The 24,239-nt window shown below is 39.8% G+C and overlaps 1 protein-coding gene across 2 annotated transcripts; it reads right to left on the bottom strand.

Annotated features, from left to right (window-relative positions):
• Positions 1–1,093: 1,093 nt before the first annotated feature.
• MFSD10_1 (Major facilitator super domain-containing protein 10) lies at positions 1,094–23,148 on the bottom strand. 2 transcript variants are annotated; one of them, XM_051209350.1, is made up of 11 exons: positions 21,295–23,148; positions 20,100–20,251; positions 19,973–20,069; positions 19,831–19,934; positions 14,551–14,901; positions 12,641–12,734; positions 12,403–12,514; positions 11,500–11,555; positions 9,739–9,791; positions 5,177–5,332; positions 1,094–4,264 (listed from the first exon to the last, which is right to left on the bottom strand). In XM_051209350.1, the coding sequence occupies exons 2-11, from the start codon at positions 20,214–20,216 to the stop codon at positions 4,061–4,063; spliced, it is 1,344 nt and encodes a 447-aa protein (XP_051074804.1). In that variant the 5' UTR covers positions 20,217–20,251; positions 21,295–23,148; the 3' UTR covers positions 1,094–4,060. The 2 variants fall into 2 exon arrangements, with proteins under 2 accessions (XP_051074804.1, XP_051074803.1); XM_051209349.1 differs by lacking the exon at positions 12,403–12,514 and having other exon boundaries at positions 1,094–9,791; positions 14,551–14,667; positions 14,704–14,901.
• Between the last annotated feature and the right edge of the window lie 1,091 nt (positions 23,149–24,239).

Below are 24,239 nucleotides of genomic sequence, written 5' to 3'. Positions count from 1 at the left end.
GCTAGTACTACAAGATCTGTCGAACGCACTTTCTGGAGAAGAACAGATAACTGGTGGTAAAACTAATCCTTGATTGCATCCGGGCTGCAATCTGTCGGGGCATAGGCGGAGATGACGAAGAGACATCGTTTCTCACGCCGATTTCTTCTCACTTTGATGGAACTTTCTAATCTAACAGCACATAACCGACTGTTAATGGGTATCCAATCGATTAGTGCTGCCTCAGCTCTAGCGCTTAGTGCGACACCAACGCCAGCGAGACCAGACGAAGATGCCACAGGGTCCCCGGATAAGCGCACATAAAACAAGCCTTTTGAAGCGACAGATGGAGAGCGAATTTGTAGTACTTCACCAGAGTCTTGAATATGGGTCTCGGATAGACAGCAAACGTCTATATTAAGACTTTCCAAAGACATAGCCAGTCCTATCTGTTGTCCGACCTGCATAAGTGTGCGAACGTTGAAGGCAGCCAGTTTGAATGGTGCACGTGGTTTCAGGAAAACTGCTTCAGTACTCATATTCAGTGGTAACATACAATTTTCAACCGGACAGTGACTCGAGAACGTTTAGATACAGTCGAATTTCCACCAAAGACGAGCCGCTGTATAGGTATAAAAGAGGGTGAATAATGCGGTAAATAATAATAATCATTTGAATATAAAGCAGTTTCCATAATTATAGGCAGTTCATCATATTTGTGTGTAGGATGTGATTCTACCCGGGTGCATAGGCCGAAGCGGGTGGTTATCTTAGGGGGCCACATCCCGAGCCTTTGACCTAAGGTCTAACCCACAAGGCAGTGGAGCATCGTGAGATGCGGTCCCACGGTAGCCGGTGACCAACGATTGGTTCATATACCACTTGTTCCCGCAGGATACTGGAGCCCATATGCATTATTGGTTTGGGATCCGGTTAAAGCGCCAGACATTCGCTTTTCGTCCTCTCATTTTCGTAAACAAAACCCCCGCCACGAGAAGGCAATGAGTAGGACTTCCCTGGCAGAGGCTGTATACGCGTGGCCGTGTGAGAGTATTTCGAGAGGGAGAGCGGACTCTCCCCACTCTCGGCCGTACCAGAGCATTTGGGGGCTGCTACTTATATCAATATAAGTAGCATATAACGCGAGTCAGGAATGTAATATATGGCAGCAGAAGATTGGGAAGATCAAGAAAGGAAGAACGGGAATAGAAAGCAATTAGTATGGAAATGCAAGAACAATGAGGTCCGAGACAATTATTGGACATTTTGCAAACTAGGTATTATAGTATGGTTTTTCTATTTTACCAAGAAACTCTGTAATGTTGTGCTAAAAATAAGATTCGTTTATCCTCACCTGTGTTCACCTTCACTACTGTGTTACTGCCAGTACTAAGCCCACACAAATGAGGATTGTTTGAAGTTTAGCAACCCCATACCTTAGAAAACAACACTGCTAAGAAACACTAACCTGATTACGAAAGGTTGCGATCGATCATAGCGAAGTGCTCAGGAAGGGATGTGAATATATTGATGGTCTAGACTCAAGAAAGGAAGAACAAGATAGCAATTAGAACAAGAACAGAGAAAGACAAGACAATAAGAAACCGAAGATAAAGAAGCACTGGGCAACTGGAGAAGCACCGTCACAAAAGCTCAATAATGCCTTCCTTCGACATAATGACAAACTCAATGAATTCAAGATAACTCTCAACAACAGGTTCCAAGCCTTACAGGATCTACTGAAAGAAACTACTATAGAGAACAACTGGGAAGGAATCAAAGAAACAATAGTTCCGTGTCGTAAGGTGCTGGGCGGCAACAAGCATCACCGTAATGAATGGATCTCCATCGAGACCCTCGCCAAGATTCAAGAGAAGAACAAAGAGCCAGCAAACAAGCAAGGGATGAACAGCATTAAAGCTGATAAGCAGAAATACATGGGAAAGCTAGCACAGACAGCGGAAAAAGCTGCAATAGAGATAAATGTAATACAACTAAATGACACAACAAAGAAACAGACAGGGAGATATTGTAAACCAGAGAGATCAGTCAAGGACAAAAAGGACAAGCCAATCACTGAAGCTCAAGAACAGAGGGACAGATGGGTAAACACTGGGAAACTCTTGAATAAGTCGACCCCAGTGAACAGGACAGCCGACAGATTCATTCCAAGTAAGGACTGGAGTGAGACAAGGCTGTGTACTCCCTCCATTCCTCTTTCTTCTGGTGGTTGACAAGATTATGAAGGCCTCCACATCTCAGTGGAAGCACGGAATACAATGGACAGCTCGCATGCAACTAGATGATTGAGACTTCGCAGATGACCTGGCTCTTCTATCCCATACACACGAGCAAATGCAGATGAAGACAACCAGTGTAGCAGCTGCATCTGCAGCATTAGGCCTCAACATACACAAAAGAAGAAGCAAGATCCTAAAATGCAACACGGAGTACACCCACTCAATCACATTTGATGGAGAAGCTCTGGAAGAGGTGGGAGCCTTCATGTATCTGGGTAGCTCCATCAACTGATATCGGGGATCTGGTGAAGACGTAAAGGCGAGGATTGGCGAAGCAAGGGCCACATTCCTTCAATTAAAGAACATATGGAACTCAAGACAACTGTCAGCCAACACCAAAGCCAGAATCCTCAACACGAACGTCAAGACAGTTCTCATCTAGCCTTCTCCGTTTCAGTGCAGAAAACGATTCCAGCATACAACACTGTCTGATTAATTTATTTCAGACATTCCCGGTTAATATGCAAACAAATCAGACAGCATCATGCCATAAAATAGAAAACAACAATTATACAAGATCAAGACAAAAGTGGTTGAGTGTGTGAGACTGTAACTAATAAATTGAGAATAACTTAAGAATAGTAAATCGTGTGATAATGGTCAATAGGTCAAATGTAAGAATACAAATGGTTACTTAGTGATTACACAATAAGAATATATGTGATAATAGTCCATAAATAAATCCAAACAGTTACCATTTATTTATTTTTCGTTAACATATAACACCCTTTTTTAAATCTGGAGCTTAAACCCTGATCTAAAAAATATAGGTAACTTTGAATCCTAACATCATTCTCCCCCGCGAAATAAAGTTGGATCTTCATATTCTCAAGTTACAAATAATGTGGCTTTATTTCAAGCATATTTCTCACATTAACTAGAGAATCCACTAAAAGTAACCACAGCATTTGGTACGAGATCATCCGAACTATGATTACGTGTGAGTTCATTTCGAATTTGTTTCACATTGACTAAGTTTTCGACCAGAAACAAATATATTATGAGAAAAAACGACATTTGCTATGACATAATTAAGAATTGATTCTCCTGAAATATGTTCTTCAAATTTATTAAAAATCTCGTTAAAGAAGAATGTATCACTAGGAAAATCTGAATCCATCAAAATTCCAGAATCTTCAATTCGAATGTGAAGACGGTCGTACTGTACGAAGCTGAAACGCGGAGAACTACCACAACCATCATCAAAACAGTACAGGTATTTGCAAACAATTGTCTACGCAAGATACTCCAGATCAGTTGACGGGATACTATCAGCAACAGCCTACTATGGGAGAGAACGAACCAGCTTCCAGCTGAAGAGGAAATTAGGAAAAGACGCCTCAAGAGGATAGGACAATACATAGTGGAAATCATCAAACTGTATCACAAGGCGAGCGATAACTTGGAACCCTGAAGGGAAACGGAAAAGAGGATGACCACGGAACACATTGTGTCGGCAATCGGGAGCAGATATGAAAAGGACTGCCCAGGACAGAGCTGGATGGAGAGTTCCGGTGGGCGGCCTATGCTTCTCCATGAGGGGTAACAGGCGTAAGTGGAAGAATTGAGATTATGTACCAAAAACAATATTTATTTTACGTCACTGCTTTAATTTTAAAAGAATTTGGTTAATTTTAACAGCAATGGCATTTATCAAACTACTTGGGAGATTGTCGGTGATGGTACATGGTATTCTGAGTCAATTAATAACAAAGAAACCTGTTTAGCAGTAGCTGTACAGCAGTTTGTGAGAAAGGATACCCTGATGGTCTGTTGCTGATTTACTCCTCCTTGTACGTTTGTTTGGACTGACATTTAGTTACTACTAAAGTAATTTTCCTGTAAGTAAGCAGTAAAGTTAAGAAGACAGTACATAACATATAGGTTATGTTAGGTCCATAAATCCAAAAAACTGTAGTAACAATCACCGCACCCATGACACGAGCCAATGCATTCAGTGAACGGAATATACCCAACGTTTGCCCCTAAAATTCAGATAAAATTGGAGGTTTTACATCGATACTGGCCCTGACTAAATATTACTTAAACAAACAAAATACTCTGTGGGTTGTTATCAGTGGCAGGAACGTAGTGTCAAAACCCATTATTTAGAACAATTTTAACGGTGATAAGTAGAGAAAATTGCAAATGCATCTAAAATGTTGGATAGAACTATGTAAACTGATCTCAAAATCGCTACATCCTGTTGTCTAGATACCAAGTAAGAAGTATCATGTAACGCATTTTAAACAGAAATTCTATTGATTATGTTGCAACAAGATAGGATGCTTCTTAGACTGAAGACAGAAGCACTTTTATAGGAGTATTCTCAGACTACAGCAAACACTGATCATTGTGTTACAAAAAAGCTCTATTCTGCGATACATTATGTTCGTCACATTTCTAAAGCTAACAGATGATTAATGCAATTTATTAACAGAGGTCCTGTTTGCGAAAGCTAAAGATGTTCCCGGAAAATTGTGGTTACCAAATATGTATTGTGAGAAAACTCATCTATGTTATATCGTAAAATATTTGTAAGGAAAAGATACGTTGTACAGTGTAAAAAAATAGTTCAGGTATGTCAGTTAGAGTGAGTGAAGACTTCTGATACATACAGGAATTTTCTGTGTTAGTCTCGAGTACTGCGCGAAATAACAGAAAGCTAAAACCTGGTTTTTGTGTGTGTTTAATAGGAGTTGGTTGCAAAGTTCCAATTATCTTGAAGACGGAATTGAAAATGTTAACAGCTTATTCGTTTTAATCAAGAATATCATACAAGTATTTGAACTGCACTTCCGATTTCTGTGTTTTTAGGAAGTCTCCGTCATATAACAAGGAAGTGGTTAGGGTACATGCAATTTTTCACTCACACCTAAATATATTTCTAAACATACTTGTTGTTCTGCAGTAGTGTACAAAGAAACCAAACCGTTTACACTCGGAAAGAAGATGGAGGATGCAAATGCATATAAAGCTAGTCCGATATAGAAAACGAAAATATTTGTGGCGAAACTGAAAATGGCAGATGCCAAAATCAAACAGCAAGAACTCTGTTAAGAAAGAAAATAGAGAGAAACTGCCGTGTATAAATATTGTTAAAGAAATACTTTTTAGATGTAACCATTCGACTGAAAAAGTAAAGTTATATCACTACATTGAATAAAATGAATTCATATGCAGTTAAACGTGTGGACTATTCTATCGTGCTCCGCGCCTCCAAATGCCCTGATACAGCCAAGAGTAGGGACAATCAGCTGTCCCTCCAAAAATGCTTTTATATGACCAAGTGTTTGTGGCCATTGTCAAGTAATTCTTTTACCCTGACCTTTCCTTGTACGGTTATTTAGAAGTAACAGGACGAACAGCGAATACCCGACGTTCGAACTGCGTTGTTGAATTTGGGATATCCATCCATATATGCACAAAAGACGTTTAATTCCGGCTCAATAACGATACGCCGTAAAATTGATGGTGTAGCAGTGGTAAGTCCGATAGGTCCAGATATTCTCATGATTTATTTTGAAAACACGGAGCTTAGACAAGGAATTAACGAAATGACGGACTACTACAGATATGCTGATGACACGTTGATTGTCTGCAACAGTAGACAGTATGCAATCCACCTGTTGGAATTCTTCATTAATGCTCATTTCAATATACAATTAACCATGGAATATGAAAAGAATGACATATTCCACTTTCTTGATAACGACAGACGTGATATTTCAACAACGGAGGGCATATCTTAGGTTTATCAGACATGTTCCAGAAAGCCTACGAACAAGTACAACTACTAAACATCTCTTGCATACAGGATATCAGGTTGATGTCTTGTAGTGTTTCTTGGGGATTAATCAGCAGCCAAGCTCCATTCTCCTGAAGCCGTTGCTATCAGGCGTCCGAAATCTGATTTATGTGTTCGAAAACAGATTGCTGTTAATGCTTCTTTGCTTCGGTGTCAAATATCCTTTCACTACATCGTCAAAATTTGTTCAACTCGTTCTCCCAATCAATTACATCACCAAGTCTTTTTATTCAGACTGTCATTTAGGTTAATATTCTTATTTCATTAACTGAGCATTAATGATTTTGTTCTTACTTATCATCAGTGTTTACTTTCCCAACATACTTAGATCAGACTCGTCTTCAAAATTGCCCAAGTGTGTGTGGAAAAAGAAAAAAAAGGACATGGAGAATTCAGAAGATTAGAATTCGGGAGAACACAAAGAGTGGATGCACCTGCACCAATGCAAACGATTTTGAGCCATATCATTCAAGGTCTCTAACCATTGGTTGCTATCATCCCGAGGATCACCACCAGGTAGTCTACGCCTACCAACATGACTCAGTACACTTGTCAGTGACATCATGAACTTGTGCCATGTTTAGGTCTGGCCGTCCCTAGATTTCTTCTAACCTACTCCTATACCACTGAACATAGCACGTCGAGGCAGTCGGTCGTTGGGCATACGTAACGTGTCCCAGCCATCTCAGCTGATGAAGTTTCACTACGTCATCAATTGATTCGCCATCCTTACCTAGTACCCGTTTCCTAACAATTGTATTACTTACTCAGTGGTCCAAGGACATACGAACAATGTTTCAAAGACACCTATGATCGAATACTAGTAACATACGAATATCCTCTACTCTTACCGGTCACGTTTCACAGCCATAAAGTAGGACGGAACGAACTGCTGAGTAGTACGCCTTTCCTTTGGTTGATAGACGGATATTTTGCCTACACCATAAATGACGCAAGTTGGCAAGATCTAATCAAGCCTTCTGTATCCGTGCTGAGATTTCGTTAATTATTTGGTATCACGGTGTCAATAAGAGAATCATGATTTCAAACTGTTACTCTGTTGTTGGTTTGATCTTCAGTCAATATTTGTTTAAGTATGTATCAGTCAGTTTTTCTTTTTTGTTTACCAGTACCCAGCACCTAAGATTACATCATTGCTTATTCTGTTGTTCCGCCATAAGTCAGCAATTGTTCGACGATACTTACAGTCAAGTGGTTACTACTCATGAAGGTCTTCTACTTTTAAGAGCTGCTTTGCAGCCATAGATTAATGCAGAGAGTACTCATATGTAATATACTCTCCCCTTTGTCGATAGACGGACAGTTTACCTTCAACATAAGTAATGGAAGTTTTGGAAATTCAACCGACTTTTCTGGATTCGTGGTGACATCTCATCAGGCACCTACCCACCACAGTCGGCAAGATTTCCAGTTTAGGTGAAGTGGTCAGCTTGCCCAACTAATTCACTCCGTATTTTGGAGGTCATTAATGGTGTAATCTTTTGTGTTTAGACAGGGAGGATCTGTTTGAAACACTTGTATTTTACGGATGATGTGTTTTCCCATACAATGCTACACTATCTGAGTACTTCAAATAGATAAATGAGCTTTCAGAAAGATCAATCCCCAAAAAGTTAGATCAAAATGACTGATAGGAAATATACGGTGGAATTAAATCATGCTAAGAAAAGTGTGCAGCCCTGCAAACATTATGGATTCAGTCGATTCCGGTTAGCTAGGCTATCTACTTGAGTAATGAGCGTCCAGAAAGTAAACGTACCATTTTAGGACACACTTTAATCAAATGTTTGACCACAAACGAGGGCTGTTACGTAATGAAATTGGGCAAAACTTGCGTAAGGAACGAGAAGCCTGGTGGTCGGATGCTTTTCAAACTCATCCGAGCCACTAGCAGCAAGAAGTCTGGTGTGAGCTAAACAATCTGTGAGGATGACGGGATGCCAATCACTAACATCCATAGACGTCTTGGACGATGGGCAGTTTTTCGAGGAGCAGTTCAACTAGTCTGTTGCTGCGGCAACATCGATCAGACTGTCCTGCCCTCCATGGCCGGTGACGACTGATCCACCAAATGAGGCGGAAGTCCGCAAGGAACTCCAACTCCTGAAGCGTTACAAATCACCTGGCCCAGATGACTTACCTTCGGCTCTTTTTAAAGATGGTGGTGACTTTCTGGTTAACGAACTGACATCGTTGTTTACAAACGTTTGGTAATTAGTCAGTGTCCCAACATCATGGAATGAATCGACAGTTGTCTCTATCTTTAAAAAGGGTTCACGTCGTTTCTGTAACAACTATCAGAGGATTAGTCTACTTCCGATTGCGTCCAAACTATTGGCTTCTGTCATACTTCGTAAGCTGTTCAAAACCCGAGAAAGATTGACTCGCGAGGAGCAGGCTGGTTTTCGTTCTAATCGAGGATTTATTGATCATATCTTCACACTCCGCCAAATGTTAGAACACCATCATACTTATCACATGTCTACAATCTTAGTGTTACTTGACATTAGGGCCGCCTTCGATTCGTTGGACAGGACTGTTCTCTGGGATTGTCCATTGGAGGAGGGTGTACCGGAAACGTTTCTTAACATCTTAAAGGTACTATATACAAACACCTCAGGTAGAGTGAGGGCAGTACGACTTCGCCCTCAGACCTTGAGTTGCTGCTTTTAGTCTTACCGTTCTGTAGTCGACCTGCCTGGCATGGTAGAACCTACAGGAACATATGTTCCAGCCAATATAGCTCGGTTGGGTCATCACGATAGGCAAGCCCGACCAGCGCGTCAAGGTAGCAGCTACGGTCGGGTGTCACACTGAGTTCAAATAGACATATTGAGTGGCGATTATTTTTAGAAGAGACAAATGGTCAAACGATAGTTTACCAAAGCAACTGACTGAGTTGTACACAAAACTTGAAATCAAAAGGTCAAATCTAATATGATGGTATATTATTCCGCCATTGTATTTCAAAAGCGTGATAACTTAAGCAATGAAAGGAACAAATTGGGACGGAAAGAATTCAGTAATGGTAAACTTATCAGGCGAAATTAATAACGCTGGTTCTGTATTCTTAAATGTTAAGTGATGTTCGTGGACGATGAAGAGTTCGCACTTTTCTGAAGTGTTTAAATACGTATTGAGGCGAAATAACTTCTGACGGGAATATTAGGGGTGCAATTGCTTAAATAAGACAGGTGAATGAATACACATCACTGCAGCTTGCTGCACGGCTTTAATGTTACTTGGATTTATTTTATTTTGTTTGATTTGCTGTAATTCTAAATGTACTACGAATGGATATATAGTAAGTGCTATCATTTTTATAGGTTATCTGTGACTTTGATGTTATTACTAGAGTCTCGTAATGCCAATATTTCATTTAAGAGGCATATACCGGTCGATTATTTTTCGAAGCTTTTAATTCTTGCCAAAATCTGTGGGAACAGTTAATGTTATATTCCAGGTGAGCGACGGGCGAAGTTATTATTCATTGAAACTGTCCGAGTCAGAAAAAATTAACATTTCACAGCTACAAAATTAATACAGGTTAACTGCATTTATTCCACTTACGAAAGTCATTAATGCAGTTGCTGAGAAATTCAGTTTTAAAATAATGCGAACAGAACTTACCCATGTAATGGCTTTGTCTTCTCCACCAAGTTTGAAGCTACGTATAAAGCAGCCTAGTTTTAGATAAAAAATATAAATTACCCTTTCGTATACAAGATAAAAAATATCAAAACATTATAGGAGTCATGAGCTCTAACTAATAATTCATATATAATAAATGCTTAGTGTGATCCAAATGTATGATGCATGATTTTGTTTGTCATCTTAGCTGGTCATATTTATTTTAAATTATGACATAAAGCCAAAGCAAACAAGTTATATTGCTGTGTACTTACAGACACAACATACTAAGATTTCTAATGAATTTTGAAGATTTTGAAGTTAGGTCTTACTATTGCTGGATATCGTTGACATTCCGCTAGGTCGATATGGATCAAAATCTGATTATTAGTAAAACTATTAAAAGTATGAATTAATCTTTAGGTTGAAATATGTTTTAAGCTCATTATCATCGAACAAACGGACAATAGCACGCTACCGGTTCATCACTGAAAAACCAGCTAGAATGTACAATGAGTTTGCACACCAGTGTGCTACAAAATTTGAAAGACTCACTACTCAAAAGGAAAAGCTCATCAATAGGATTTACAAAACTATTTTAAAAGACTGTTGATACTACTCCATTTGTCAAATGAGTTTTGGGGAAGTTAAAACAATCCATGAACGTCCGGTAGCGGCCAAAGGACATTTTGTTATTGATAATTATAGCATGCGCAGGCAACTACAACTATACCTTTGATTGGGAAAATGTGAAAGTCTAGCAGTGCGTAGGCTTGGAAATTAGATAATTCTAAAAAGTATGGGATTCGGAGGGAATAGTTACCACTACTTACTTAGGTATAGATTCGGTTAGTAAATCACCTAAAAGAAGGTAACTGGAAGTAGGTCAGTTACCCCAGTAACAAGTATGTAAGAAAGGATTTCTAGGCCATTATTGATGATTCTGACACTGAAGTTTGCACGACTTGCCTAGTTTCATAAGCGAACCTATTTTACTGTTCGTATTAGTAGCGTATAATTCTGATCACTAATTCAAAATATCTTAAATCATTAGCGAGGCAACTTTGTATAGAACACATGGATGATACACTAGTTATATGTGATAAAGATTTTGAGGTATCCCAGTTATTAGATAAACTCAATGGGGTTCAAAACGAGGACGAATTCACAGGTTTATTGAAGCCTTGGCTATTTGTAAATTTACCCCCCCCCCTTATGTATACAAAAACAATTTGTCGTAACCCTGAATTCACCCTGGTAATCCTTAAGCCATTCTATGGCCTAGGATAACGCAACAATTTCTTATTCCTTCTATACGATGTAAAATTGTTTCTCTCCCCTTTATTACCTTTTCTACTTGAACTTTCATTTAATTGACCCTTCGTAATTTTCATATAAAATGCCCTGACAAGTATATGTGTGACCAGATCGTTCGAAATATATAGCGCAAATACATCACATTTTTCAGGTCAACTCCGTCTTCTCATTGTTCTATCGGAATTTATGTAAGGGACTAATTGCTTTAAATATTTTCCAAAACTACCAGTTAGGAAAATCAGCAATCTACTCACGAACCATCAAAATGTGTAGATCACAGCTCTGTTGATTTCCTAGATAGATTCATTAAAATCCCTCAAAGACATTAGAAATTGAAAAGGCATGTTGATATGTGAGCTTTATCATGAAGTAAACAAACAGGAAATTGGAAATTTTATAAGTTCGCTAATTAGTAGTTCAGTTTGAATATTCTTTGCGACTTACCTTGAACTAGAATCATTATTATCCCAATAAAGCCGAACATTCTGCCTTGATCAGAGCTAGTAACGAAAATGAAATAAGGTACAATAAGAGAACTCGTCAGAAAAATTATAGTGGTATGTACACATACTGCACTAGCAAATAAGAAATTTCAAAATGAAATTAATTTTATAAACAAGGATTTCACATTTAAGCAACAAATCCCAATACAACGGGTTAAAACACATTCAACTAATTAAAATGCACTAATAAATAGTTTATTACCAATAAAAAAATACTTCGAAACCAATAATGATTTTGCTGCTCCGGTCTTATTATTTATTTATTTATTTCAACAAATAAATATTGGTGCAAGAGGGCACCAAATATATGTGCGCCACACCATATTTGTGTGTGTGTGTGTGTGTGGGCTTTGATACTGCCCGGGTGCCCATACCGAAGCAGTCTTAGCAATAACATTTATCTCATTCTAACCATCAACTTCGCTTTTTTCCTACGTTTAATCATCTAGGCATGAAGCAAGAGTTAAACGGTAGATTCATGTTCAGAAGCGTATCAAACATCAGGGCTCTCAATATGATGCTAAATACTATTATTATATATATATATATATATATATATATATATATATATATATATATATATATATATATATATATATATATATATATAAACCTGTGAAAAACCTTTGGTAATTGGAGTTTATTTAAAATATATGGAATAAACTCAACACAATAAATCAATAGATATAAGCAAATGGTAATTTTTCGATTCTGATGCAAATGATTAACTATTCACCTACAAACTGGTGACTTTTGTCATCCTAAATAAACAAAAGACACGACCACCGTATACCAACAGTTATGTTTATGAGAATGAGAGGATTCTTATCCGAAACTAACTGACCTTGAGAAATTAAAGCGGATTCTAGCCAAAAACAGTATTGTATATTCTATTCCGCAGTATACGCACAAGTAGCCGCACCAAAAGTATGCCAAATGACGCAAAGATTTTTCATCTACGTAAGACATTAGGTAAATACGGGTTAGTGTTTAATTTTACGAACTGACTATTGCATAAGGGCAATTACTAAACGGATAATCCCCAGAAAAAAATACAGAGTTGAATAACAAACTAAACTCACATTTAGGACATTTCGTTGTGCCAGTTAGTGAAAACAACTTCACCGGATTTATCAAACGTACTGCTTGGTTGATTAATAGACCGATATCTCCGCCCTGAAAAAATAGAAATAAACACACAGACATTTTTTACCCGTTCACATGGCCTTTTATAAACTTCAATTCTACTAAAGTCCGTCGAACTCTTTTTTTAACTTTAATATTAATATAGTTTAGTATAACTACGAAAAAACACAAAGACACTACTTACACCTGTTACCACTCATGGAGAAGCATAGGCCGCCCACCGGAACTCTCCGTCCAGCTCTTTCCTGAGCAGACCTTCTCATATCTGCTCCCAATCGCCGACACAATGTGTTCTGTGGTCATCCTCTTTTCCGTTTCCCTTCAGGGTTCCAAGTTATCGCTCGCCTTGTGATACAGTTTGATGATTTCCACTATGTATTGTCCTATCCACTTGATGAGTCGTTGCCTTTTTGGCGTTTCTGCCTACGCTCCCACTGACTGCAGCTCGGATGAAGTGAAGGATGAATTTTACAGAAAGCTATCTGAACTTCTTCAGAAAACTAAACGTTTAGACATAGTACTCGTAGCAGGTGACTGACTGGTCATAATCACTGATTTTCCCAATATGTAAGAGGTCAAAATCATCCTGTGATAACCATAGAGGGATTAGTTTGACTAATATAGTATCTAAAATACTAGCCTCGATAATTATCGGACGCCTAACTAAGACTCGTAAACTGCAAATACGAGAAAATCAATTTGGCTTCAGACCTGGTCGTGGCTACATCGACCACGTATTCACTATTCGTCAGGTTTTAGAACACAGGTATGCTTATCGGGGTTCGACAATGGTGGTCCTTCTTGACTTAAAAGCAGCATTTGACTCTGTAGACCGAGAGGTTCTGTGGCTGTGTCTGTCACCTATGGAAAAGGCGAGATGTCAGTCTATCAATGAAAGGACGAGTATACCTCGCGGCAGTTCGTTCTGTTTTACTTTACGGCTGCGAAACGTGCCCATTAAAAGTTGAAGATATCCATAAGTTGCTAGTATTTGACCACAGATGTCTTGGAAATATTGCTGGGATCACCGGGTGAGTAATATTGAGGTTAGACCCAGGGTATTAGAGAATGATGGTAAATCAGTTAATGAGGTTGTGAATCTTCATGGACTGAGATGGTTGGGCCACGTGTTGTGTATGCCTGAACACCGATTACCACGACGTGCAATGCTAACCGGTGTTGGGGATGGTTGGAAGAAAGCGAGGGGCGGGCAAACCAAAACGTGGCATCAGTGCTTGAAGTCACTAACTTCTGGTCTGAGCCGTGTTGTTAGATGCAGACTACTTGGTTGGGGTCCGCGTGACTATCGTAACAAATGGTTAGAGATGCTGAATGACATGGCTTAGAATCGATCACAATGGCATAGGTGTATACACTCTTTGTCTTCCCTTAAACTATGAGATTAAAATCGCTTCATATCTTTCTTTCTAGGTACTAAATATTTGTTCCTCTAATATACCTTTATATACAATCTTTCTTTAATATATTACCACCATTGACATAACTACTTCAATGAATCCGGTGTTCATCTTCTTGTGCTAATGCGGTATGGCAACTTGGACCGATGCATATATGTACCTGGTCTTACGTTGTAGCTGACTGACTGAAGTCATAAAAGTGTGAGATGTGTTCGGTTCGGATAAATAATCTGCATAACCCTCAGTTTCAAGATATTTGTCTAAAGCATATCTACTGTTGCAAAGTGAAACTTTCGTAACCGACTGATTGGAATTACGGAGGACAAAATTATTAAAACATTAAGCTCAAAATAAAAAAATTTGATGTTCACAAATGCGTCAGTTAAAGAATAATTTGCAGAAACGTGATATAACATGAGAAAACATACCTTTTGTAATGTACTCGGCAGAGCAAAAATCAAGATTAAGAGATTTATACAATTAAGAAGCAAACACGTAGAACCCAGCATACAGCTCAAGTATTCAGTTGATGTATGTACTTTCCACTGGCTAAGTAAGATAACTGAGCATGGTGGTCCTACAGTGAATCCGATACCATAAGCCAGGCCAACAACCGCCATTCTTTTAGTACGCAACGTATCACTGCTGATATCGCCAACAAGTGCTGATACAACACCGACATTTGCTCGTGCAGCACCACATAATACACGATACATCAGTAGCCACAGAAATGACTTACCCAACACTGACCAGAGAACATTAACAATTATAAGCGATACCTGTTGAATGGAAAAAATGTAGCAAATAAATAATCATTATGTAAAACTAATTACATCGTACTTCAACACAACATGTTATCTAGTAGTGAGTAAATACTATTCCGCCTGTAGCTCTTCTAGAGTTACTGTCAGTCCCATGCACACACAAAAGAGGAGGGTCGGGCATGAGATCGGCAACCCCATCCCGTAGATAACAACATTGCTATAAAAACGCTAACTAGGTTAGACTAATTAAACCATTTAAAGTGTGCCCTCCGGGTTGAAGGATCGTCATACAGAAGAATTATGATGCCTCATGATGAAAGCCCAGATTCTTCGGTAGTCACGAGGCCGATGCACCTTCCAACAACCAGAACAAAAATCAATATGGGTACATGGAATGTCCGGACAATGTGGGAAACCGGGAGAACCAGTCAAACAGCTACGGAAATGAGTAGATACAATTTGGCAGTAATCGGACTCAGCGAAACCCATTGGACCCAAGCTGGACAAAAAAGAATGGATTCAGCAGAGATGCTGCTGTACCCTGGTCACAAAAAATAGAATGCTCCGAACTGACAGGGAGTCATTCTGAATCTGTTCGAAAAGCACGAAGTGAACTTACGAGAGGCTACAATCGATCATAGCGAAGCTGTCAGTAAAGGACCTGACAATCGTGATGGAAGATCTAAACACCAAGGTTGGAATGAACAACAACGGTTATGAAGATATCATGGGACGACATGGATTAGGAGAAAGGAACGAAAATGATGAGAGATTTGCAATTCTATATGCCTTCAACAAAATGATTATGGGTGGTGCAATATTCCCCCATAAATTCATACACAAATCGGAGGAATAAATCAGGGAGAAGCGCTGGAAGTGGATAGGACACATATTGAGGAAAGCACTGAACTGCATCACAAAACAAGCCCTCCCTTGAAATCCTCAAAGCCAAATGAGGAGGGTAAGACCAAAGTACACATTACGCCGAGAAATGGAGACAGACATGAGAAGAATGAACAACAATTGGGTAGAACTAGAAAGGAAGGCCCAGGTCAGAGTGAGTTGGAGAATGCTAGTCGGTGGCCTATGCTCCATTGGGAGTAACAGGCGTAAGTAAGTAAGCCTCAAGTGGATAGAACATACATTGTGAAGACCAAACTGTATCACTCAAGGTCTGAGGGCGAAGTCGTACTGCTGACTGTAAGGGGGTGTGACAGCAGTAAGGTGTTTCCCTTGGAAAACCAGCATCTGCAGCGATGCTGCCTTCCCACAAGGAGGGGTGGGGTTAGAAAAGGTCGACCCTAAAAATGCCACACCTCACCTTACATCACGGATTTCCGTCTCCGGCGGTAAGGCCCTTTGAAAAACGGAGCTAACACATTAAAAACCTTCCACCAAAAGGCCGTGCGCGATCGGCCTCAGGCAGTTGTCCCTTGGGCTCTGCGGTCACGCTCCCAGGTCGTTAGGACCAACACTAATCCGACTTCTATTTCAGGTTCCTCAAGAAATACCCTTCCACAGTGTGGGCAGTCGGGAAGTGATATCAGCCCTCATACCCGTAACAGCACACGAGACCAAGTTGGTCACATTCAAATCCTTCCTACGCCTCCTAATACCTTTCTTATCTCCATGACTAACCCACCTCACGTATCTTTATCACCTCGCACCGCTAGGGCGAACGACTCGAGTACGCGGAACGCTATTCCTGGTCTCCTGAAACCACGCTCTAAACTACACGTAGGAGCGCTCGGATGTAGTAATAATGGCTGGTGACTTTAATGCTCAAGTAGGTAAGCTAAGCGAAAGGGAAAGACACCTAGGTGGATCTTGTGATGCCGTGGCTCATGGAACAGATAATGGCGACCGTCTGTTGCAGCTATGTTCAGATAATCGCCTGTTCCTTGCAAATACTAACTTCAAGCATAAGGAAAAACATCTTTTAACATGGAGACCCCCTAATTCGTCCCAACGTTGGACCCAAATAGATCACATCGCTATCAGCCACCGATGGAGGGGCTCTATAGAAGACTGTCGCTCATTCTGGAGCACATACTTAGATTCAGATCATGCTCTAGTACGAGCGCGTATCTGTCTGCGTCTTACTGGACGTCGGAAAGACGCTGCAAGGAAACCTCTTAGGGGCCTACTTAATGATAGTCAAGCTAAGAGTATATTTCAGGAACAACTAGGAAAACACTTAGGCAGCTATGTATGTGATGCCCACCCCGAGGCAGCATGGAATGATATCCGAAAAGCTGTGGAAACAGCAGTGATATTTGCTAGTAAGGTAAACCAGAAGGTTAGGGAGCAACACTGGATCTCAGCAGCATCTATCGCACTGATAGATGCTCGGAAACTCATTCCACCTGGCTCTGAACATAATGAAGAGCGGAGTCAGCTTAAGCGCAAGCTGACAAGAAGTCTACGCAATGATCGTGAACAGTGGTGGGTAGCGAAAGCAAGAGAGATGGAAAAGGAAGCGGCAATAGGTAATAGCAGACAATTGTTCAGACTTGTTAAGGAAACCGGTATTAGGAAACCGACTGTTAGCGAAATACTCAGAGAAAGATAAACATATTATACATTCTCAATCCAGGAGATCGGATTGATGGGCAGAACACTTTAGGGATCAGTTCAACTGGCCTTCAGCCACACTTCAGTTTCTCACGATCTCCAGTCAACCTGAATGGCAAGTTAATGTAGGTCCTCCATCTCTTTACGAAGTTGAAAAAGCCACAGGAAATCTGAAGCGAGGGAGAGCAGCAAGCCCTGATAGGTTTACTCCTGAGATTTCTAAGGATGGTGGTTCAATATTAGCAGTGAGATTAACTGAGGTCTTAGGTAGAATTTGGGAACTGGACGTAATCCCATCTGACTGATCTCAATCACTGATTGTGCCAGTCTATAAGAAAGGACAAAAGTCCTCTTGTGACAGTCACAGAGGAATCAGTTTGACAAACATAGTGTCGAAAATATTAGCTTCAATAATACTTCGACGCCTAACTAAAGCTCCTGAAGAGCAGACTAGAGAAAACCAGGCTGGTTTTCGACCTGGACGTGGTTGTATAGACCACATATTTACACTACGTCAGGTTCTAGAACACAGACACACGTTCAGACGCCCCACAATCGTAGTATTTCTCGACCTTAAAGCAGCATTCGACTCTGTCGATCGTAAGGTTCTATGGCAGTGTTTGTCACTGAAAGGAGTACCAAAGAAGTACATTAACCTTATAAAGGCTCTCTACTCGAACACAACCGGTCGAGTGAGAGCTTATGGCGAACTGTCATCAGAATTGATTACCTCAAGTGGTGTTCGTCAGGGCTGCCCACTCTCTCCATTCTTGTTCAACTTTGTCGACGACGTACTTTTAGAGATAACACTTTCCTCGTCTAGATTTCCAGGGGTTGAACTTCTACCGGGAAGTTCACTTGTTGACTTAGAATATGCTGATGACACGTTACGTATGCCCAACGACCGACTGCCTCGACGTGCGATGTTCAGTGGTATAGGAGTAGGTTAGAAGAAATCTAGGGACGGCCAGACCAAAACATGGCACAAGTTCATGATGTCACTGACAAGTGTACTGAGTCATGTTGGTAGGCGTAGACTACCTGGTGGTGATCCTCGGGATGATAGCAACCAATGGTTAGAGACCTTGAATAATATGGCTCAAAATCGTTTGCAATGGTGCAGGTGCATCCACTCTTTGTGTTCTCCCAAATTTTGATCTCCTTATTCCTCGTCTTTTTTTCTCTTCCCAAATTTATTTCACTGTATTATACTCTTTAAATAACATCTCCAAACACTAATTTTCCCAATTACTGCTTATACTTTTATTACCTCTACCACTACGGGATTTGAATTGACCACTGCATCTCTGTGCTAATGTGGTGTTGCAACTCAAACTGACGTATGTACGAACGAAGTTCTACGTTGTTACTGACTGACTGACTGCATCCCGAAGCGAGCGCCAACTTGGGATCCTGAAGGGAACAAGAATAAAGGAAGACCAAGGAACAGATTGTGTCGGCAATCGGAAGCAGATATTAAAAGAATTGCACAGGAAAGAGTTGCATGGAAAATGCTGGTGGCGGCCAATTGTCCTCTACGAAGGATAACAGGCGTAAGGAAGTAAGCATGTAAGGAAAGTAAGTGTTATTGACCGCTGAGTGTGGACAGACAGGAGTGGAGCCTAATGATTATTAAATATATGATTTTATTCCCTCTTATTAATTTATACTCCGGACTAACTGAGAGTAACAGCATTCAATTTTGTAGAATAAAGTATTGTCTAGTGTTAATCTGGCTCTTTGCTCTTAGTCGTGAGTCGGGTAGCTGGTGTAACGTGATCTAGCGGGTCGTTCGATTATTCAATCTAGCGGTATTGTGAACTCGGTAACTCAGATCAGTATTATTACCGTGTTATCGTAGTATACTGAAGAAAGAAAAATATTTTAATTCATTCGTCATTTTACTATTGAATCTTTTGCACTTCAGCCATAATTAAAAGAAGAATAGCCTTGAAGAGTTTGCGTTAAGAAAAGCCAGTAGGTCAATGTAATTTACTTCACATTCACAACTTAATAGCAGTATTAAAGCACAATTAGTCAGAAATTGTTTCCACTTTTCTACGATTGGAATCTTAACTGCATTGATTTAGTTTGCCCTTGAATTATAAAATCATCCTTATCAACTAAAACATCTACGGATTTCTCTACCTACTCTACAATAGTAGTTATTTCCAATTGCACGCCAAGTACATTCTGCTAAAGTTATTTAAAAGGATATGCTGATGCATCATAAACCGTGTTACTTTTCCACATTATACGCAAGTTACACAACTGTTACTGACGTTTTCTAAAACGATGTCTTTATGCTACTCAGGAAAATTATGGATGAAAACAGCCAAGTCATATATATGTATATATATCACCACAAACCTGAAGGACAACTAAGACCGATTTTCTGCCAAAATAGTCTGATAAAGCTCCGGCTACAGGCGACGATACAAACTGCACCAAGGATGATAATGATGACAGAAGGCCTAAAATGAAAATATTGCTGCTAAACTGAGAAGCATACCTCCAATGAATACTCTGTCCCATGTAGAACCTTCTTGAAGTCCCAAAAAAAAACCCAGGTATTGGATATATTTCTTGGACAAAATATAAAACCATTCCTTTTGTAATATACAAATAATGCAACTTACTTTTTCAGACTCGTATGTTTCTAAAAGAGAAGGCATCCACGGTAGAATCATACTCACAGTTACGACGTCGAGGAAGAGGAAAACAAAAATAACAAGCATGTTTTTCGAAATAATCATCTTCAAAATAGTTGGAAACGCCGATTTACATGTACCTAATATTATTTAAAAATCAATTAAGAATATTTCACAATGTTGAGTTTGAGAAAATTAGGTCAGTTTTGTACCAACAAAAACACCATGTAGCAGAACATAGAGCATGAAAGATAAGAAGCAATTTATTGTATCACAAGAAAATGAAATCGATCTAAAAAAGCCATTGTAGCATGCAATGTAATACAGAAACTGATTCCAAGCGGTTAAGAATTTATCATTACTGTTAAACTTGGCAGCACATATGTCGAAGAAAAATAAGAAGCTACATAAGTAATAATGGTGTTAATCACTTAAGCATGTGTTTTCATTTATCTGTAGCCCAGGGTATATCATCAAAGGACTGGAATAACACCATAATAAGTCCTGTCTTCAAAAAACACCTGGGAACAATCAGCCCGTAAGCCTAACCAGCGTGGTTGTTAAGGTTCATGAAAAGGTCATTCGGAAAAACTTAAACAAGTATCCAGACGAAAACTAATCATTTCTGAAAGCAGTGTGAATTTAAAACAGGTTATTTATGCTTCATGAAATTATTAGTAGCTCGAGAAAGCTGATGTTCTCTTACAGATAAAAAGTTAACTATGGATGTGGCTTTCATCGACTTCAGTGAGGCCCTTGACAAAACTCCGGATAACATGCTGTTGTCTAAGTCGTGATATCGAGATTGAAGGTAAACCGCTTATGTGGATAAACGATTTTCTGGTTAGGCGTCAACTAAAGTGTATGGGTTGACTCTAAGCTGTCTAGCTGTAAAATTGTGTTTAGTGGAGTGCCCCAAAGTACAGCTTTGGGGCCAGTGTTATTCCTCTTATATGCAAACAACCTACTTTATCGCCTATCATCGTCGGTTTCCTTATATGCCGACGATATCAAGGTATGGAGAAAGATGGAAAGTATAGGTGGTACTTCGGAGCTTCAAAATGACCTGCAGAAAGTATCTGAATGGTCTAGAATTTGACCGCTACCGATAAGTGCTTCAAAATGTACTACGTTGTATATTGGTCACCAAGGTAAGGACACATAAACGGTGAATGATATCTACCTGTTGTTCAGACACACACTGATTTAAGAGTCATTATCAGTCAAGTCGCGAAAACTGCCAAAAATTTCAGAATCCTCTAGTCGATAAGTAGAGCCTTTGGCCACGTATATGATAGAACCTTCGACTTCACACATAGTATTCGTTCGTCCTAAATTCAACTATTGCATGCGAGCAGTCAGCTCAAGCCTGAAAAAGACAATAGATAGTTGAAAAATACTCAAAGAACCACAAACAATTTGATTCTCGGAATCCCAGAGCTACCGTACGGCGATAAACTAGCTAAACTAAACCTACTCCGCTTGTCATATAGGAAGGCCAGATGTGACTTGGCTACAATTCTCAAACTGTCTAATAATAATTTCGCATCTCATAGGGTCTCATTTTGATTGGCTCTCGAAACAGAAGATTTATGACGAGATCCCCACAAGTTCACAAGACCATAACAAACTACATATCTATGAACGGCTGAATTCCCCAACGAATCAATAAGACTGAAACTTCTTAACTCGACAGTCGACTTAAGCTCCATTTGTCGATGTTTTAATGGAACGTTGGTTGAGCCGAGGGACCCTATATTTAGAAGTAACAGGTGTTCTAGCCTCCTATCCTTCTCAAAATGAAGCTGAGCACAGATGAAATATTTAGATCCTTGAACTTACATCATTCGAAGGCTTAAAAACAACATTCTACGCGAATCTCAGGCATGTGTATGATTAATTAGTCCACACGAAAAATAACAGTATATGGTTGTATTGTGCCTCATTCTAGCGACTAAAACAGATTCTCATATGAACATTTTCAAACTATCTGGAAATCTGAATGGTCCGAATCATATGTTTCTGACGCCATAAAAGCATCTTTCAAGAAGTCATATCCAGTTCATAAACCTATGAAGTCATGTATGCGATACATCAAGCCAGATGTTACTTGAAGATACAAATTCATCCACATTGCCAGCATATGTGACTTGCAAGCCATCCAAAAACGACAGTTAGTTAGGTAATATTGTAGGCTTAAAATATTTCACTAATTCGGTCTTTATACGCCTAATCATATCTTATCCCATGATTAGAGTTTCTGCAGAAACACCAACAGAATACCGACCAATCTCACTATCTTTGGAAAATTTTGAGGAACTTTGTGTAAGTTTTGGGGTTTCTCTGAAGTCTTCAGAAATGTGGTAGTTTCTCCGAAGTTTGGGGGAATTTTAGGAAAAAGCCATGAAGTGTCGTAAGATTCTAGGGAAATTTCGGGGTTTTTGTGTTAGTTCCCCAAATTTTTCTGTAGCGGTCTCGTCACAATTTACTCAAACAGGACATCTTCCCTAAAATAGGGAGATATCTCCCAATATTGGAGGTGAGAACGGTTGAAGACTGAACCTTGTAACCCATTATTGGGTACCATCTTCACTGGTGAAGGGTTATTCGCAGAAACAAGATCTCAACAAAAACAGACCAGCAGACACTCATGGACAAGATTTTAAATAACTTACAGCTACCCGGCCTTGAGATGTGATGACCTTCAGTCTTCAGTAATAAGGATAGTAGGTTGATGAACCTGTGTTAATCCTGACACATTGCTTTCCAGTGAAGGTCCAGCTTTTCCTTGAAAGTATTCACTGATGGGGCTGATACCACTTGTTCGGGTAAGGCGTTCCAATGATTGACTACTCGATGAGAAAAACAGGATCCCACTTTAAGTTTATTAGATCGTGGTTTATGAACCTTCTTGCTATGACCTCGGAGATTATTAGTGCTGGAGGGAGCAAAAAGATAAGGCATATTAACACCCAAATCATAATTAAAGATACGAAATGCCAGTATGAGGTCACCTCGTGTCCTACGATACGACAAGGGGAAAAGATTTAGGCGTTTTAAGCGCTCATCGTAAGGGAGTCTAGAAAGACCCTTCACTAATTTCGTTCCCACACGCTGGACACGCTCAAGGGAGTTAGTATCCTTTATCAGACACGGGCTAGCTGCTTGGATACAGTACTCTAAATGTGGTCTAACATATGTGGGATATAAAATTCGAAACGTTTCCTCGTCAAAAGATTTGAACGCTCGGCGAAGTGACCATAACGCACGAAAACCTTTGACAGCGGCTGCTTTGCAATGCGCAGTTGTTTTTAAATCATGACTTAATATTACCCCTAAGTCCTTATGCTCTTGAACGCATGGAAGAGGTTTACCCTCAATAGTGTAACGGTAACTATTACCGTGACCGATGTGCATTAGTACACTCTTCCTAGCATTGATTTCTAAGCCCCACTCTCGAGCCCATCTAACTAAATCGTCTAAGTCAGCTTGAAGATCCACATGATCAGCCGCACTTTTTATTGTTCTCCAGATTTTTACGTCATCCGCAAACAATAATGTCGACGACCTAAGTAACAGCGGTAACTCATTAACGTAGAGAAGGAAGAGCAGTGGGCCTAAGATGGTGCCTTGGGGTACACCACTTTTGACCGGCTTCCAATCGGATAGCGTTCCATTGACCCTAACTCTCTGTCTGCAGTCACATAAGAAATTTCCTATCCACTCATGTACAGTACCTATTATTCCGAAGCTCGTGAGCTTCTGCATAAGACCTACGTGTGAAACCTTGTCAAACGCTTTACTAAAATCTATGAATATCACGTCGACAGACAGACCGTGATCTAGGGCTGCTGTCCAATCCTCCCTCGCAATAAGCAAGTTAGTCAAGCATGAACGCTTGTTACGAAATCCGTGTTGCTCAGGAGCTAACAGATTGTGTAAATCTATGTGGCTTAGCAACCTAACCCGAATTATCTTTTCGAGTAACCTAACGACTATGCTAGTTAGACTGACAGGCCGGTAGTTAGATACTATCTGTCGCTGACCGTCCTTAAATATAGGACTAACTATAGCGTCCTTCCAATCTCTAGGGAGTTGAGCGAGTGAGAGGGGCATGTTGAAGAGTAT

This window comes from Schistosoma haematobium, chromosome 1 (assembly GCF_000699445.3).
Source record: "Schistosoma haematobium chromosome 1, whole genome shotgun sequence".
In the NCBI taxonomy this organism is placed as follows: Eukaryota; Metazoa; Platyhelminthes; class Trematoda; order Strigeidida; family Schistosomatidae; genus Schistosoma; species Schistosoma haematobium.
Note: the sequence above shows the minus strand (reverse complement) of the source record. Positions and strands in the feature narration are given on the sequence as shown.

Bases quoted from the DNA above. Each gene is read 5' to 3' on its own strand.
- MFSD10_1 (XM_051209350.1), bottom strand. From the start codon at position 20,216: ATGATTATTTCGAAAAACATGCTTGTTATTTTTGTTTTCCTCTTCCTC. The intron at 20,070-20,099 runs GTAAGTTGCATT...ATATTACAAAAG, and splicing joins AAACATACGAGTCTGAAAAA to GAATGGTTTTATATTTTGTC. The intron at 14,902-19,830 runs GTTTGTGGTGAT...TCCATTCAACAG, and splicing joins CGGTCTTAGTTGTCCTTCAG to GTATCGCTTATAATTGTTAA.